This window comes from Schistocerca americana, chromosome 5 (assembly GCF_021461395.2).
Source record: "Schistocerca americana isolate TAMUIC-IGC-003095 chromosome 5, iqSchAmer2.1, whole genome shotgun sequence".
NCBI classification, from domain to species: Eukaryota; Metazoa; Arthropoda; class Insecta; order Orthoptera; family Acrididae; genus Schistocerca; species Schistocerca americana.
Window position 1 is genome coordinate 651,972,603 of NC_060123.1, and position 16,192 is coordinate 651,988,794.

At 37.0% G+C, this 16,192-nt stretch overlaps 1 protein-coding gene across 4 annotated transcripts in view; it reads right to left on the reverse strand.

Moving 5' to 3' along the window:
• LOC124616713 (RB1-inducible coiled-coil protein 1) overlaps positions 1 to 16,192 on the reverse strand; it is a 314,373-nt gene that overhangs the window by 75,940 nt on the left and 222,241 nt on the right. For 3 of the 4 annotated variants that reach the window (XM_047145068.1, XM_047145069.1, XM_047145067.1), the window contains exon 12: positions 15,128 to 15,581. In XM_047145068.1, the coding sequence (XP_047001024.1) occupies positions 15,128 to 15,581 (454 nt within the window). The remainder of the gene's footprint in view (positions 1 to 15,127; positions 15,582 to 16,192) is intronic. The other variant, XM_047145070.1, reaches the window with a different exon arrangement.

Below are 16,192 nucleotides of genomic sequence, written 5' to 3' on the forward strand. Positions count from 1 at the left end.
CCCTACACAATATTGGACAGGTGTACAAGTTTTTTAGCTCTTCAGTATATTTCGTCTCCATTTTCGAGGAGTAACTCAAGAATAACTATCCTTTTGTGTGAGCAGAGAGGAAGCAGTTACAGGTTGTCTTGCCAGGTGCCTGTACTAAACCCAATTCTGAATCACACTACTGCTTATCATAAGAAATGCCATGTAGGACAGAACGCAATTTCTTCGTTTTTCTCAATTTCTTCGTTTTTCATAAATCATGTTGCAGATGTTCAGTAATTTTGCTTTTGTGGGTATGAAAGATCAATGTGCTAACGTTAAGTTCCTGCCAAATATCACTACAGGCAATGAGACATGGTGTCATGTGTATGATCTTTAAATCAGGCCACCATGAACCCGGGGGGGAAAAAAAAGTTAATCAGCATAAACAGAAAGCACTACAGATCTCTCCGACTTCTTTATGTTCCCTAGACTGAAGAGGAACCTAAGACAAACATTTTCATAATAGAGGATACAATAAATTAAAATATGTCAATACATGAATGAAAACAAGCACTCTGACCAAACCGAGGTGGCCAACAGTAGGTCAACTGAATCAATGTGATGCGTAACAGAGGTACCTAATAAAACCTGACACTAATACCACTCTACCCACAGGGAAGGAATTCTAGTTACATTTACAACACCCCCACCTTCATATTTAAATGCTTATTTACTTCAGTATTGTCTCACATGTGGTTACTTTAACTAATTCAATGTCTCCATAGTAGCAAACTGTTTTCAATAAGTAGCAATAAATGAAACAGTAACAATGTTGATATAAGAAAGCAGCAGCAGACTTTCAATGTGAAAGTGGTCTGAAACATTTGCACTTGAATTAAAGGGAAGGCTAACCAAGGTAATGGAAAGAACACACACTAGTAAGGTTGTAACACCACCCGAGTGTGAAGTGTATACATGAATGTACACCCACTAGTACAAACTAACAAGAAATATAGGTATACAACAATCTATCAGCTTCCTAATCATCCTTCCAACAACAGCGAGGAAAACAAAATAAACAAGACAGAAGAACGAAAATACAACACTGCTGACATTGCTAATTTAAACTAGAGGTATGTGATGCTGTAAATATTATTCCCAATTACCAAATCGTGAATACGCCCGAACTAAAAATATATCACTATAATGTGCCATCCCTGCGTAATAAGATCGATGAAATTAACGTACTGTTAACACATGAACTTAATGATATCTCAGTGTTATGCATTTCTGAGTACTGGCTTAACCCAGAATTAATCCAGAATACGAAAATAAACAAATTTGTTTTGGCTGCTTACTACTGCAGGATAAACAGCAAGCAGGGTGGGGTAGCAGTTTACACAAAGGATAATGTAGATTTTTTTTTACACTACCTAACTTAACTAGGACAATGTTGAAAAGGATTATGAAACTGCAGCTATAAAATTACTCAGTTCAACCTGTTTATTGCTACAGTTTACCGACCACCATCCGGGAATTTTGAACTTTTCTTAAACAAAATTGAGTCATTGCTAAATGAAGTAAATAAAATGGATTGTGAATTGATAATCTGTGGTGACTTCAATATTGATTTCCTCACGAAAAGTGGAAATAGGGAGACCATTTTGAGCCTTGTAACGTCCTACAATTTATAGGCTGAAGTAAAAGCAGCTACCAAAGTAACACAAACTTGTCAAACAGCTCTTGATCAGTTTCTAGTCAAGAAGAGTTTACGCAACACCTCACTAGAAATTTTCAATGCAGGTTTTAGTGACCATATTGCTCAAATATCAGCATAAAAGTACAAGGCAGTATTATTAACAACATGTCTTTCAGAACAGCATACCGAAGTTATAATCAGCATAATGTAAACTACTTAAACAACTCATTACAGAAAGAAATATGGCCAGGAGCGTACAAAAAGAACGATATACAGAAAAATTCAACACTTTCATTGATACATTAGCCCATTTCTTTGAACTTGCATTTACACTGAAAACATTAACCATACAGGGAAACTCTAGAACAAACAGCTGGATCACAAAGGGAATAAGGATTTCATGCCAGAAGAAAAGACTACTCCAAATATGTAACTCAAAAAGTTCCTCATCTGAAGTACGCGCATACTATAAAAAATACTCCAAAATATTAAGAAAAGTATTAAAAGCAGCAAAAATAATGCATAATGATGAAATCATTTATAACTCAGCTAATAAATCAAAGGCTATGTGGAGTGTTATAAAAAAAGAATGTGGAGAATACAGACAATCTTGCAAAAATATAACACTATCACATGAAAATAAAAAAGTAACAAACCTATTGGAAGTAGCCAACACATTTAACAACTTTTTCATAGGTATTGCTGGTAATATGTTACTTTAAGAGCAGCCAGGCAAATGAATATGAAATAAGTGCATGTAGAGGATCAATGTACATCAGCTCTGTTTCACAAGATGAAGTAGCTAAAGCAATAAAAGGACTAAAAAATTCCAAATAGGCAGGTATTGATGGTATACCTGCAACAATGTTGAAGAAGAGCGCATCAAACCTAACTGAAGTACTCACACACTTATGTGACTGCTCACTTCAGGCAGGCACTGTCTCCAATGTGTTGAAAACATCAAAAGTTATTCCTGTATATAAAAAAGGGGGATAAAGACAATGTAAACAACTACAGACCCATCACAATTTCCTCCTGCATCTCTAAAGTACTGGAAAAAGTTATGTATGACAAACTTATAAAATTTATAAATAAAAACAGCATCCTATGTAAGGAACAACATGGATTCAGAAATAAGAGGTCAACGACAACTGCTGTCTATGAGTGCATCAATTCCATCCTAAACCTGATCGACAAAAAACAGGAAACATTAGAGGTAGGATTATTTATTGACTTGTCAAAAGCTTTTGACATGGTGGACCATAAAATTCTGCTATCAAAGCTTGAAAGATATGGTATTCGAGGTCTGTCCAACAAGTGGATCAGTTCCTTCCCGACTAATCGTAAGCAGGCAGTGTGCATCAATCACACAAATATTGAACTAAAAACTGTATCTAATAACTTATCTGACTATAAACAAATTAAATGTGGTGTACCCCAAGGATCAGTAATGGGACCCCTTCTGTTTCTTCTGTACATAAATGATCTAAGCTTAAATGTTGATGCACACAAAACAATCATATTTGCAGATGACACCACATTTGTACTAAAAGGAGACAACGACGAACAGTTACAGCAGACAGTAAACGCGGCACTAAACAACTTAGCAGTTGGGCACAGAGTAATCAGCTTGTAATAAACAGTAAGAAAGCACTTGCTCTAAAATTCCGCAATGTTCCTAACAAGGACATGTTTATCCCATCAGTCGCTATCGATGACAAACCAGTCGGTAACAATACTGAAACCAAATTCTTAGTACTTTGGCTGCTGAGTAACATCAGATGGAATAAGCATATTCAATATCTCGATGCAGAACTGAGCAAAACATGTTGCCTTCTTTGTTCATTAAAATCACGCTGCAGTGAGAAACAGTATTGGACGCATATCATGTGTACTTTCATTTTCATCTTAGATATGGGGTCACCTTCTGGGGAAACTCTAAAACAGCTAATAGCACTTTTGAACTACAAAAAAGAATCTTGTTTTGGGTGCAAGCCTAGAGACTCTTGTAAACCCCTGCTTAAGAAATCTGGTATTCCTCCATTACCATGTGTATACATTATGGAAACCCTTTTGTTCTTTAAATTAAATATAATAGGTAAGGACTGGAGACTGCAAAAAAACTGTGATATAGATTATCACTATCAGATAAAACAAAAACTTACACATGACTCAAATCAGCACAGTACTGTGCCAAAAAGGTACTTTTCACATGGGAGTTAAGCTTTATAACAAACTTCCTGAAAACATAAAAGCTATTACAGAGGTCAATACATTTGGAAAATTTCTAAAGTCATCACTGCTGTTACTCCATTGAAGAATATTTAAATTTATGAAATGTGTTATATAAATACTTACATGTAAAGTGTATTATTGTAAACTTAAATATGTATGCCTTGAAATGACTTTCAGCCTGTATATTTATAACCTGATTTGCCTGATGTCTCATGCATAAGCTGCTATGTAGACAACAGGACCAATAAAAAATACAATACAATGTACATAGAATATACATTTTCTTTCCAGGGCATCCCAAACAATCACATGATGTTTCAATTGTAGGTCAGTTTGATGTAAAACCTGTCCACAAACACTACACTTCCCCACACAGCATGTTGTTGATGACATCCACATGACCCATGTAGTCTTAGGCAGCAAGCTTTCTGAGAAACTAAAAGTCTACACAATGGTACTTGTGCCACCACATAACAAAGCAAGTGTATGTCAAACCACCTGTCTCTTTCATCTTATAGTACTTAAGCATGAAGCCAGCACAATCGAAAAAGCTGCTCTATCGGTTACAGATGTGTGCAAAGAGGGTATCCGCCTCCATAGCTGAGTGGTCAGCCCAGTGGAATGCCATGAGGGAGGGGGGGGGACCAGGTTTACTTCCTGGATGGTTCGGAGTTTTCTCCACTCGAGGGTTGGATGTTGTGTTGTCTTCATCATCATTTCCTCCTCATTGGCATGCAAGTTGTCAAAGTGGTGTCAACTAAAAAGACCTGCACCAGGTGGTCGTGCTTCCTGCAGGTGGGGCTCTCAGCCTAGCAATGCGCATCATCATTATACCACACTGTGATCACAACTTAAGACTACCTAAACTTGCTACTGGCTGTACACGCACACTACAATTGCGGCAGCATGTCCCCTACGAACTGATGTCTTGCTCATTTCACAGATACCAATGAGTCAGCCCCCATCAAACTCTCTCATGCTCTGTTAATGTGTGTTCTGTAATTTAAGCACCAAATGCTAACAACAACAATGTTGTTTTTGACAAACACTAATGGTATTTCCTTCCACATTTAATATAAGAAATGTTTCTGCTGAGGCGACATGTGTACAATTTCTCCCCAATCTTAATCCCTTATTACTAATCCAACGTTCTACACAGCATCCGAGTTTGGATTCTGCTGAATAATTCATTATGGTTGCTGCAGTCTTTCGCAATTTTTTATGTATTTGACATGTCATTCTGTTTTAGGTTTCACATTTCATTAGCAATTTTGTTGTCTAGTCATCGTGGTAAAATAAAATCCTGATATGTAAACAGTGTTTATAAAAACATTTAACTTTGTTATAAAATGTACTTGCCCTCTGAGTCACAGGCAATATATGTAAATTACTCTAACAGGTTTTTGCTTACTTCAAGGATTAATGCTTAAATTCAGGATTAATTTTTCTGTGTATAATTATCTATGTGTTAAATTTGGATGAAAATGGGATATACAATAACAAATTTTTGTTTCAGGTTGTGGAGATCAATTTCTCACATAAGTTATAGATTGCTGTAATTTCTCTTCCCTTAAAATAAGTGATAAAGAGAAGCACAAAAATTTTTTGTTGTTTCAAATACTGTTTGGTTTTGAACATCGTGGAAGTTTTGTTTTTGTATCGTGTTTGTTGAGTGTTCCCACATAAGAAATTGGCACATTTATCACTGCTTCTGCAATAACTTAATCTAGAAACGGAATCATTTTGTTCTCGCACAAATATCCTTTCCACATTTCCTTTTTGTATTAGATGATTTTTTTTTTTAATGGCAAATGTAAGTTTTAGGTTGGTAAAGAGTTTTATTTGAATACTTTACAATATAGTTGCACACTACTGCATGTCCATGCCCATCTTATATATATCTACACTGTACTTTGTGTTCCACAATATGCCAGCTATTTTAACATTTCGAAGGAATAATTTGTAATGCACAATGTACGTGTACCCTAGGCTCATTTCATATTATGACTCACCACAAAATGCAAGAAAAGGTCATGTTCACTAAACACTCAATTTTAAAGATATTATGGTTGGTGTGATTTTCGTTGTTATTATTTTTATTGGCCAGGTGAATGAGTACTGCACAAAGACATTCTGCTTAAGAGAAGATTAGTTGTATATTCTTATCAATTACTACGGTGTTCATAGGTGCACATAGTGACATAATAATTCCGGACATCACTGATAAGTAGAGGGCTTGTAATAGGGCATGGAGTTCGTAGCTAACTGTAAGTAGTGATATCAATATAATAGAGGGAAACATTCCACGTGGGAAAAATTATATATAAAAACAAAGATGAGGTGACTTACCGAACGAAAGCGCTGGCAGGTCGATAGACCTGCCAGCGCTTTCGTTCGGTAAGTCACCTCATCTTTGTTTTTATATATAACTGTAAGTAGTGTTTGACAGAAGAGAAAGACACAGCAAGGTACAATTAACACTAATAACCTGCAGTTAGTTTCTTGGAAACTATTTTTGTGTGACTCTCTATCTGTGTTAAGTCTGAACATTCACTCTGTTTTGCTTTTGATAAGATTTATGCAGTTGCAAGGAGACAGTTGGAAGTGATGTACTGACTAATAGCAGATCTCTAAATCTGTGCTACTAGCACAGCATTTATAATTGGTGTTGGAGTAGGGTCTCAGGGGTCAAAGTGATGCTAGTATTCCTTCCATCATCATCTTGGAATTGTATCAGAGCTGAGAACTGATTTAGGACTGCTGATAAACATTTTCTGGCTATCAGTAGCACTATGCATTCCATATTTTCTCTCACATACAGCAGGAGAGCATCGATTCTGTCTGCACATGCAAAAAGGTCTTCAAACAATGCCACAGCTTTATCATAGAGGACGAGGTGAAGGAGCGTTTCTTGGTGAAGTCTGCTAGGATTTGAACCACTGTAGAACTGCATCTCCGCCATCTGGAAACAATGTTCATTAGCTGCAGTTCTGAGACAACCCTGCAAGGTAATTCCAATGGCTCAGTGGAAAACAGTTTTGAGGAGTATTCGAGCTAATGTGCAGAGTTCCGTTTTGGTGGGCTGTTTCTGTTAAGTATTTCAGACTGCTGGTACCTGTTCAAATCTCATACTGTGTAAGCTGATAGAATAACTAGCACAGAGATAATGTAGGTTTTATTTAAATCAAGTTTCAGGCAAAATGGTGGAAAGCCAGGCAAGTACAGAGAAAAAGAGTTGGGAAAATGGACAGGAATGAGAGAAGGAAGAGACAAAGAAAATAAAGCTAGAAAAGAGGACCAGCAAAAGGAGTGAATAGAGAAGAAGATATAAGAGAGAAAAGAGAAGACGAAGGTGGAAGAGGAGAGAGCTATAAAGGTAGAACAGGGAAAATGGAAACTGAGAGAAAAGGAGAAAGATAGGAATGCAATAGAAAAGGGCAGACCAGGATGAAAGAGTAAGTATGTGGTTTCAAATGAAATTCCTTAGACCCACTAAACAAAAGAAAATGAAAGAAGAGATCAAAAACAAGCACTTAAGACGAGATCTGCAAGAGGAAGTAATCAAGGAGGAAACACTGAGTACAGTGCAAGTGAAGTGGTTCAGTCACATGAAATGGATGCAGCCTAACCAAATTTCCCATCGGCATTAGAAAGGCATGTGCAATGAAGAAGATCAGCTGTACATCCAAGAAAGAGGTGCCTGGACCAAATAACAGAAGACCTCGACAGGAAAAGGGGGGCATGGGATGCTGTGATGAAGGAAATCTACCAAAAAAGAAACAGAAGAGGCAAATCATTTGGAAACATTCTACTCAGCTCACTGGAAGGATTCTCTGATCATAATGACAACAATGACGGATGAGGAATGAGGGCGTACAAAGGAATTTAGGCCACCTTCTGTAGATACTCACAAGCATTTAAAAGAAAAGTCATGACAAGAACAAACAATGACACCACGCGATCACAAAGCAGATATAGCTGCTCATACTACATAAGTAGAGTACTCTACAAAACCCCGTGAGGAAAGCCTAGCATCCAAAGCTCTAGCCAGACAACAAATGAATAAAAGTTTTGTCACTTGTCTCATTCTCTTGGAATCAAATTTGTGGAACACAACAGATTCACCCAAATCAGAAGATGAATCAGATATTTGGGGGTGAACCAGAGTATCCGGTTGCCCAGTATGAAACATTTGTTTTGAGTGAAAGCCAGAGAAAAAGATACAGAAAATGTATGGACAGGCTGTAAAATTTTCCAAGAATGGAGAGAATGGAGAAACACAAACTAAACTTTGTGAAACATTGCAATTCGAGAGGTGCTGACAGGGGTCAATGGTGTGACCAGTTACCCTGCCCCAGTACCAACTACTTGCTCAGCCTGTGTGTAATTCAAGACAGGGTGCACAGCTGAATGCTGCTGCAAACCACTAACAAAAATGGAAAAAAATCAAATTCCTGTTGGTGCTTTATCAAAGGAAGATGCCACAAGATGATGACTCTAGACTTCCACTGAGCAAGATGACAGGCCCTTCCCAATAACCCTAAGCAATCTATCAAAGTTCTTAAATTGTGCAACAAACATGGGATAGTGATAGGAGGTGGAGCTAAACTATGGATAGCTAAGACCAAGTCAGAGCAGCACGTATTCATACACACTTCCCACTGATTGTAAGGTAAAATAGACATACATTTTCACTGAAAATTATTTTGAATTTTGCCTAAATTAGGAGAGTTTTCAATGAATTCCACATAATAATTTCAATTCATCTGTAGCAATATTTTAGTGCAGAGGAGGATTCAAATATGCAAGTTCTCTTGAATTGTTTCTTTTCTTTTGCTATAGAGATTGTAGTTAATTGCAGTGTCCGGCAATTTTAAATTCTCTTCTTGGTCTTAACTGATCTTTAATTATGTCATCGTGTTTACAACTGTTAGTCTTTCAGAATTTAGATGTGCAGTACGAATTTGCTTTGTTTATTATTCAGTTTTGCAACCCTTGTAGGACACTTTGATCTTAGATTCCGTATTCCTTCAGAAGAGCAGAGCTCTATTTATTTGCTCAGCTTCATTGGTTCATTAGTAATAGTTTTCATACTCAAACCTTAGCACAGAAGTGACCAATTAACCTATGTGAGATGACATTTGTTTTCTTTTACTTTATAGATTAGGGTTCTTAAACTTTTACTGAATTTTCAATTGATTTGACAGAACTTGACAATAGTGTTGGACAAGAAACACATTCCTGATGTTCTGGCAAATATTAATTATTTTATCAGTTTTTAGAGCTGTGGCAATCACATATCAGAATGTAATAGAATATGTAGACTATGAAATACAGATTCAATCGAAATGTAAAAACTTCTATCATAGTAAGATCCCAGAATGTCAGCTTAGTTTAAATTACCGAACAGAATTCCCTTTTTCCCACCCTCTTCAATCCTGTTTCAGTTAGGCTAATGTTAGATTACCGTAGCAAAATAAATTTTATTTTTCATTACATTTAAGAGTTCTGAATAACATAGAAAAGCAGTACTTTAATTTATGAGCACTCTCCATCTCAGAATTTTATGTTTTTCTATCTGTATCTGTAATATCTGCATACACAGCAAGTCATTTTATCTGTGGTTGTGACATTCAGCAGTCCCCTGACCACGCCCTAAGAAGCCAAAAACTGGTTTCTACACAACAAAACATTTTACAGAATGTCAGGAAATTATTTCCTACTTGACCAGTTGTATATAAGAGGTGTATAAACACCAACCAACTAGTGGTTGCTCTTGAAAACCACATAAATTTTCCATTATTCTTATGAGAAATAATTTGATCTGTCTCCAAATAGTAGTAGTCTGTGCAATGTATCACTTCTGAGCCTGCTAAGATAAGGGTTCAGAAGACTAAATAACCAATACAGTATTTTATTGCTTTTGAGTGTGACCTGATCCACAGCTGAACCATAGGGTGCCCAATTAGCTATTATGAATGCAAGACCTGGCATCTGAGGGAATTTGACTTTTCCAGCATGGCAACTGATGGGTTGCTTTTTCTTTTCTGAATCCACATAATATGAGCTGCACAGGAGATTCACAAAGCAAGTTAAAAAGCTGTGGTCCAACTGCTAATATCACTTATGGGTTAAAGAATTTGTTCCCCCAAGAAGTGACAGGAAAATCCACAAACATGGTCAATGATGTAACCGAACAGTAATGGATCTTTCCGCCTATTTATGTACTATATGTTAAATTTATTTACACTCAGAACCAACTACCACTTCCTGCAGCAATCAACAATCCTCTGCAGGTCTTTCTGCATTTCACCACTGTCTTGTGGCAATGTAATCTTTCTATAAACAACAGTAGAGCTTAACAGCCTCTTAGCGCTTTTGAACTCCTCGTCATCTGATGTAGCTTCAATTTATTACTTTATTTAGTCTCTGTCCCCAAATATAGCACTTACTTTCTTTTCACAAGACCAAACGATATAGTGCTCCATACATAGCAACACAGTGTTACAGCACCACAACACAGTGTGAAATAAAAAAAATTATTGATGTGAATTAACTGACTGCAAATTGTTTTCTATAGAGCAGACAGGTTTTGGAAATTTACATTGCCATCTTCAGCACTAGAGTAATTTCTTTACTGAAATACGGGTTCTTAAACCATTTGGAGCATGACCAGCAACCTACTATACATTTATAATTAAATTCCAAAATATTAATGGACTCCAACTAAGTAAAAATCTTACTGATCACCAAATTTCACCCACAGCCAAAATTAATAAAGCCTAAAATTTTGCTAAATAAAGAAATTTTCTAGATGAATATTTACACTAAGATATGCATTAAAAAGCTGAGAGGTTAAGCACACTCCAGCTTTGACACTCAATACTCGTACATCAAACTCCAGTTGATAATGATCCTGCTTCACACCATTACACAGAAATTAGTTTAATCTTATCAATTAGGGTATGACATTTGTTATTTAGGGCAATACAGTACAGGATACCAAATAAAATTTATGCATTGAAGAACACATTTAATGTACATAGAAATCTTTCATTACTGCAAGAACATGGTCTTTAATAAATGTTACAACACAGCTCTCTGCAACAGAAAACAGTCCAAGGGAACATGCTGATTGCAGTAACAACAATTTCAACATTATCAACAAGATTCTCTGCACAACACTGTAGTGAGGGACTACCATGCAGGTACAACTCAAAACTTTTCATTTTCAAGCACCTGTAAACATTCACATTTTTAGGAAGACACACTTAAATCATTAGGGTGGGATATAATGGCTACACTTAGCAACACAATGTCAAAACAGGGTTTACAGCAGTACAAAAATAATAAGTTGACCTTCAACAAATCCATTAACTATAGTAACTTTCATGAACTCACTGTTGTTTCTAGATTTCATTCTTAATTATTACTTTCACATGTCATTGGATATTGCTGCTGAAAAATATGCTGACACACTAAATGACTTGTTTTCTACTGCGAGATCCGACTTGGTTTGGTTTCCACTTTTGGTTGGATACTCCAGTTCAGATCTAATTATGACATGAACATGTCTCAATATTCATACTATACTTTCCTACACTTTGCAAAGGAAGACGTGCAAGCCATATTACATAAGCATAGTCATATAGAAGTTCATAATATTTTTCAGGTTTAGTAATTCAAGGCATTTTAAAAAGAATAACAGGGTTTTAACTGTATAGGGTACCTTTCACACATGACTGCAGTGAATCAACATTAATATTATAGAATACATATACAGTGAAACCTCTTTATAACATTCCTCCACGTAATTTTTTCCTCTATATTACGTCTGTTTTCTTCGGTCCCGACTAAAAGCCCATTTAAACAATGTTAAATTTTCCTCTTTACTGTGTTTCCTCTATATTACAATTTCCTCCATGTAACGCTCATATTTTTGTAACCCTGGTCAATTATTTACCTCTTTATAACGTTTAAGTGACTGGATGTAGACGCATCATTTTCTGTTCTGTGGATCACAGTTTGCACTGGCTCGGAAAGCCCGCGCTCAGCGTGTTTCATATGTCAGCAGCAGAACCCAGCCACGTGACATGTGACACACAATCTGCTTGTGATCTTTTTGGCGCCATTTCAGTCAATGCTTTGTATTCATAGTGTATTGTGTGAGCTGAGCAGCAGAAAGTTAGTGTGTCTAGTAAGAGTGTGTCTTCAATATAACTTTATTTAAGGTTTCATCAGTGGACATGAGTGAAAAGCGGAAGAAGATTTCTCTGGAAGAGAAGGTTTCCGTTATTAAAAAAGTGGAGGCATCTCCTGGTGAGTCGTGTGAAGCTAGCGAAGCAATTTGAACTGGCCTCCTCAACACACAACACTATTACGAGAAACAGATCGTCAATAATGGAAGGGTTTGACAATTGTGGAAATTTGAAACGTATGCGTTTGAAACCATCGACTTGATTTGCAAGACTTTCAGGAATTAATAGGCAGTGATTCTGTCACTTTTGAGGACTTTGTGGCTGTGGATGACAATGTGGCAACCATAGGAGTACAAAGTATTGAGGACTGGCTCGTATTCTATAATTGGGTCAACTGAAGAACGGGATACCACCTGTCAGCTTTGGACAATGATGTCATATCTTACGAATCTGTTATAACTTTTTACAGTACAAACTGATCCATTTACTTTCAGCCATCCACCTACCAGGCCCCATGTTTTAATTACAAAAAAACTAATCATTTGATACACTGATCATTTGCAACAAGTATCATATTACAGTGTTATGAAAATTTAAAATGTCATCTATGGCATCATTTGTCAAAGCTGATTAGTGGTATCACGATCTTCAGTAATGCCCTATAATTACTATTTGGAAGTTCTTTCCAGTGTTTTTCCTCTATACAGTGTTCAGAATATGTGGTCCCTTGAAAAACGTTATATAGAGGTTTCACTGTACCAGTTCTGTTGGGTGTATTCTGCTGCTTTATCTACTGTTTGAAAGTGCTGGTAGCAGATATGGAGACTGATTAACAGAATTTCCTGTTTTGCAGTTCTCAAAGAGTGAATTTACAATTAACATTCAATGTATTCCATATTATGTTTGAACGAAACTTCTTGCGTGATGATAAAACCCACGGGCGGCATCACCAGTTTGAAAGTAATAACTTTGTACAGGTAAAAATATAGATTGGAATCTTTAGTATGTCGTTAGGAATTCCACATTGTAAACTATATTCTCCTTCAGTTGACCCAACACTTTTTTCTGCACATGAAAATCCTTAAAAAAGAAAATTATCATCATATTCTTTAGACAAATGCGTTAATTCTTCAGAAAATAAATAATGACTGGTTAAGGGAGGTTGGAAGCAGAGCGCTGCAGGTACCTTAGACTTTATTCTGAAAAGGGCGTGTCTAGCAGGCCACTTGAATTCACATGCAATGGCCCGATTGGCTAACTTCAGTACTAACTGACTCAGAAATGATGCAACACATTGAATTTTTTTCTTAAAAATCATTTCTCAACACAACCTATCCTGCAACTCCATTACAAGGTTTTCTGTCCACCTTGTGTAACCATTAGAGTTTCAACTTTTCAAATGGAATTTTCATTCTTGACTAGACTTTATATCTTGTGCGATAAATGAAAGTTTCATTTTAATGTAAGGATAAATGTCATGATGTATGTATATGGAGGTTAGAAATATCCAGTGTTTTACCATTATGAATGAGGCACCATTTTGGTGAATGTTATATGCCACATTCCAGGAGCATGGACTGTTCTCCACTGAACCAAATATGTCCAAATGCTTACAGACTACCAACTAATGGCTCTTTCCTGAACACACTGTGGATTAGGTAATTCCTTCATCACTGAGATAGCACACCACCTCACTGCTACTATGTACAAGGTTGTTCAAATGAGACTGTCTTCATCTACTTGAATGGGTCCAATGCATGAGGTGATAGGGCTTGTTTCCTGCATCCTTCATGTTTAGCCAGCGATTTAGGGATTCCCTAAGCATCTTGAGTATATCTGTCTCTGGACAGCAGCTGACCTATTTACCCACAGAAACTATTGCTGAATAAATTACTCCAATCATGGTAATCAAGGTATAGGTGAATTTTCCTCTAGACTGGATGTGCGCTGAGTGACAAATTGATGCGTCACTGAACATTTGTAGGATAAATTGTTTGAGTTGCTTTTTCATTTAACATTAATCAATGTAAACAGAGGTCAACAAATATCTTTTAAAAACTAATATACTTTTTGAAAAACCCATTAGGGCAGTCATGAAAACATTTGTAACAGAAACATAAATAATTTTTATGTCTACAGTCAACGCTTGGAGTCCAGGCCTCCAGAATCAACACACATCAAACTTGCACTGAGAACAAAGCTGGCTGTTTAAAAAAAAAGGAAAACTATACTTTTGGGAACATTCTGCGTTGTTCATCCTGAATCTAGGATCAAGAATCTAATAATTCATATCACAAACTGTAAGACAGAAATCCAGTGCCTTAAAAAGTCCCCTAAACGCACTTCTCAAAAGGACAATGGCAATACAGAGAGAACATGAGTGCCTACTAAAGATTTCTGTCTCCATTCCACGGATACATCCAGCAAAAAAAAATCGTAAAAACAATTTGTGCCGAAGCTCTACCATACTTGCCCGCATAAATAATATGGACACACTTCTATATAATTCTCTGATAAAACGCAACTTCAGCCCTCCTGAAGTTACGTGTTTCAGCCTTTAAGAACCTATTGTGTAATCACTGCAGAAAGATTTTACTGAATGATTCCTTCTGCACGCATATTATTAAAGACATTTGCAGTTGTTCCTTTTTTACCACTTAAGAAAATAATGGCTTGAAAAATAATTGCTTAAAAGTGGTCTTCACTTGTATCTGGAACACTTAAAAACAAACCTACCCCTCTCTCTCTCTCTCTCTCTCTCTCTCTGACACACACACACACAACAAAGCAGTAGCAGCAGCTACTCAGCCAAGGCATATGAGACACACAGTCTGATGACGAAAGGAAACATCAATGTGGGTTGACTACAAGCACTTAACGACCAAAATTCATATTTCTAATAAACTAATCATAAAACTAATCTATATGTGACAGAAAAAAAAGAAAACACAGAACAGCACTACATGTCAAACGATTTTGGCATAAGCGAATTTGGGAGGGGGCTGGGAGGGCAAGTGTTCTGTACCTGGAGGAGGGCAACCAGAGTGTTCACGTCTTCCAGCTGCCGTCGTAGGTCCGAAGCGCCCTGGGAGTGGCACCTTGCACTGTTACTCTCCGTGTAGCTGGACGGCATCGACTCATCAATATAAAAGTCTGTTGTGGTGAACTCTTGTTGCTGGAGCTGACTCTGGTGCTGGGCAGATGAGGGCGAACAGGGGGAAGGTGCTGGTGAAGGCGAGGGTGTGGGAAGGGTGTGAGCGCTGCCAGCACTCTCACATCGGACACCAACCTCCAGCGTAGCAACTCGTTCGAGAGCAGCTGCCGAACCACTTTCCCCTTCATGTCCCTGTTCTGCGCTCGGCTCACAATGAACGGCGGCTCCGGTAACAGGCCGCGTCTGCCGTGTGTCAAATCCCAAATCCACAGGGCTCTGGCCGACTTTTTCAAACTCTTCAGTGTCCGTCTCGGACTCAAAACCCCTAAAAATGTTATTTGAAATCATAGAAATCAATAATTTCTTCCACAAAATAAAATATAATTAAAGAATATGGCAACCCAAATATTCATCTCCTTTCCTAAAATGTCCAGTTACATATAAGCATATCCCTAAAAAGAATCAAACCACAATTAATATGAAATTGTTACTGAAACACTTAGCTCAAAATCACAAATTACCAATAAAATACACTCCATTACCAGCTGATACTCTGCAGACACATACCACTGACAACCACAAAAAAGTACAACCATTGAGTAGAGTAAAATTAAATGCTGCATTTTCCCAAATTCACATACTCAAGAAAACAATGCTACAGTGTAACCCTGTGGAATCATTAGACGTTTGTGTAACAGACTTTTATCAACATCAGAATTATGGCACAGATGGTGGCAGTAATGACTATAATGGTGACTCTGACATGGAACTCGGGGTCATCAGTGCCCACTCATGATCAAACAATGGAAAAGTCCACGTTGAAATATGAATAATAATAATAATAATAATAATATAAAAAGCATAGATTGCTACTCACCGTAAAGATGACATATTGAGTTGGAGACAGGCACAATCGAAGGACTGTTACAAATTGAG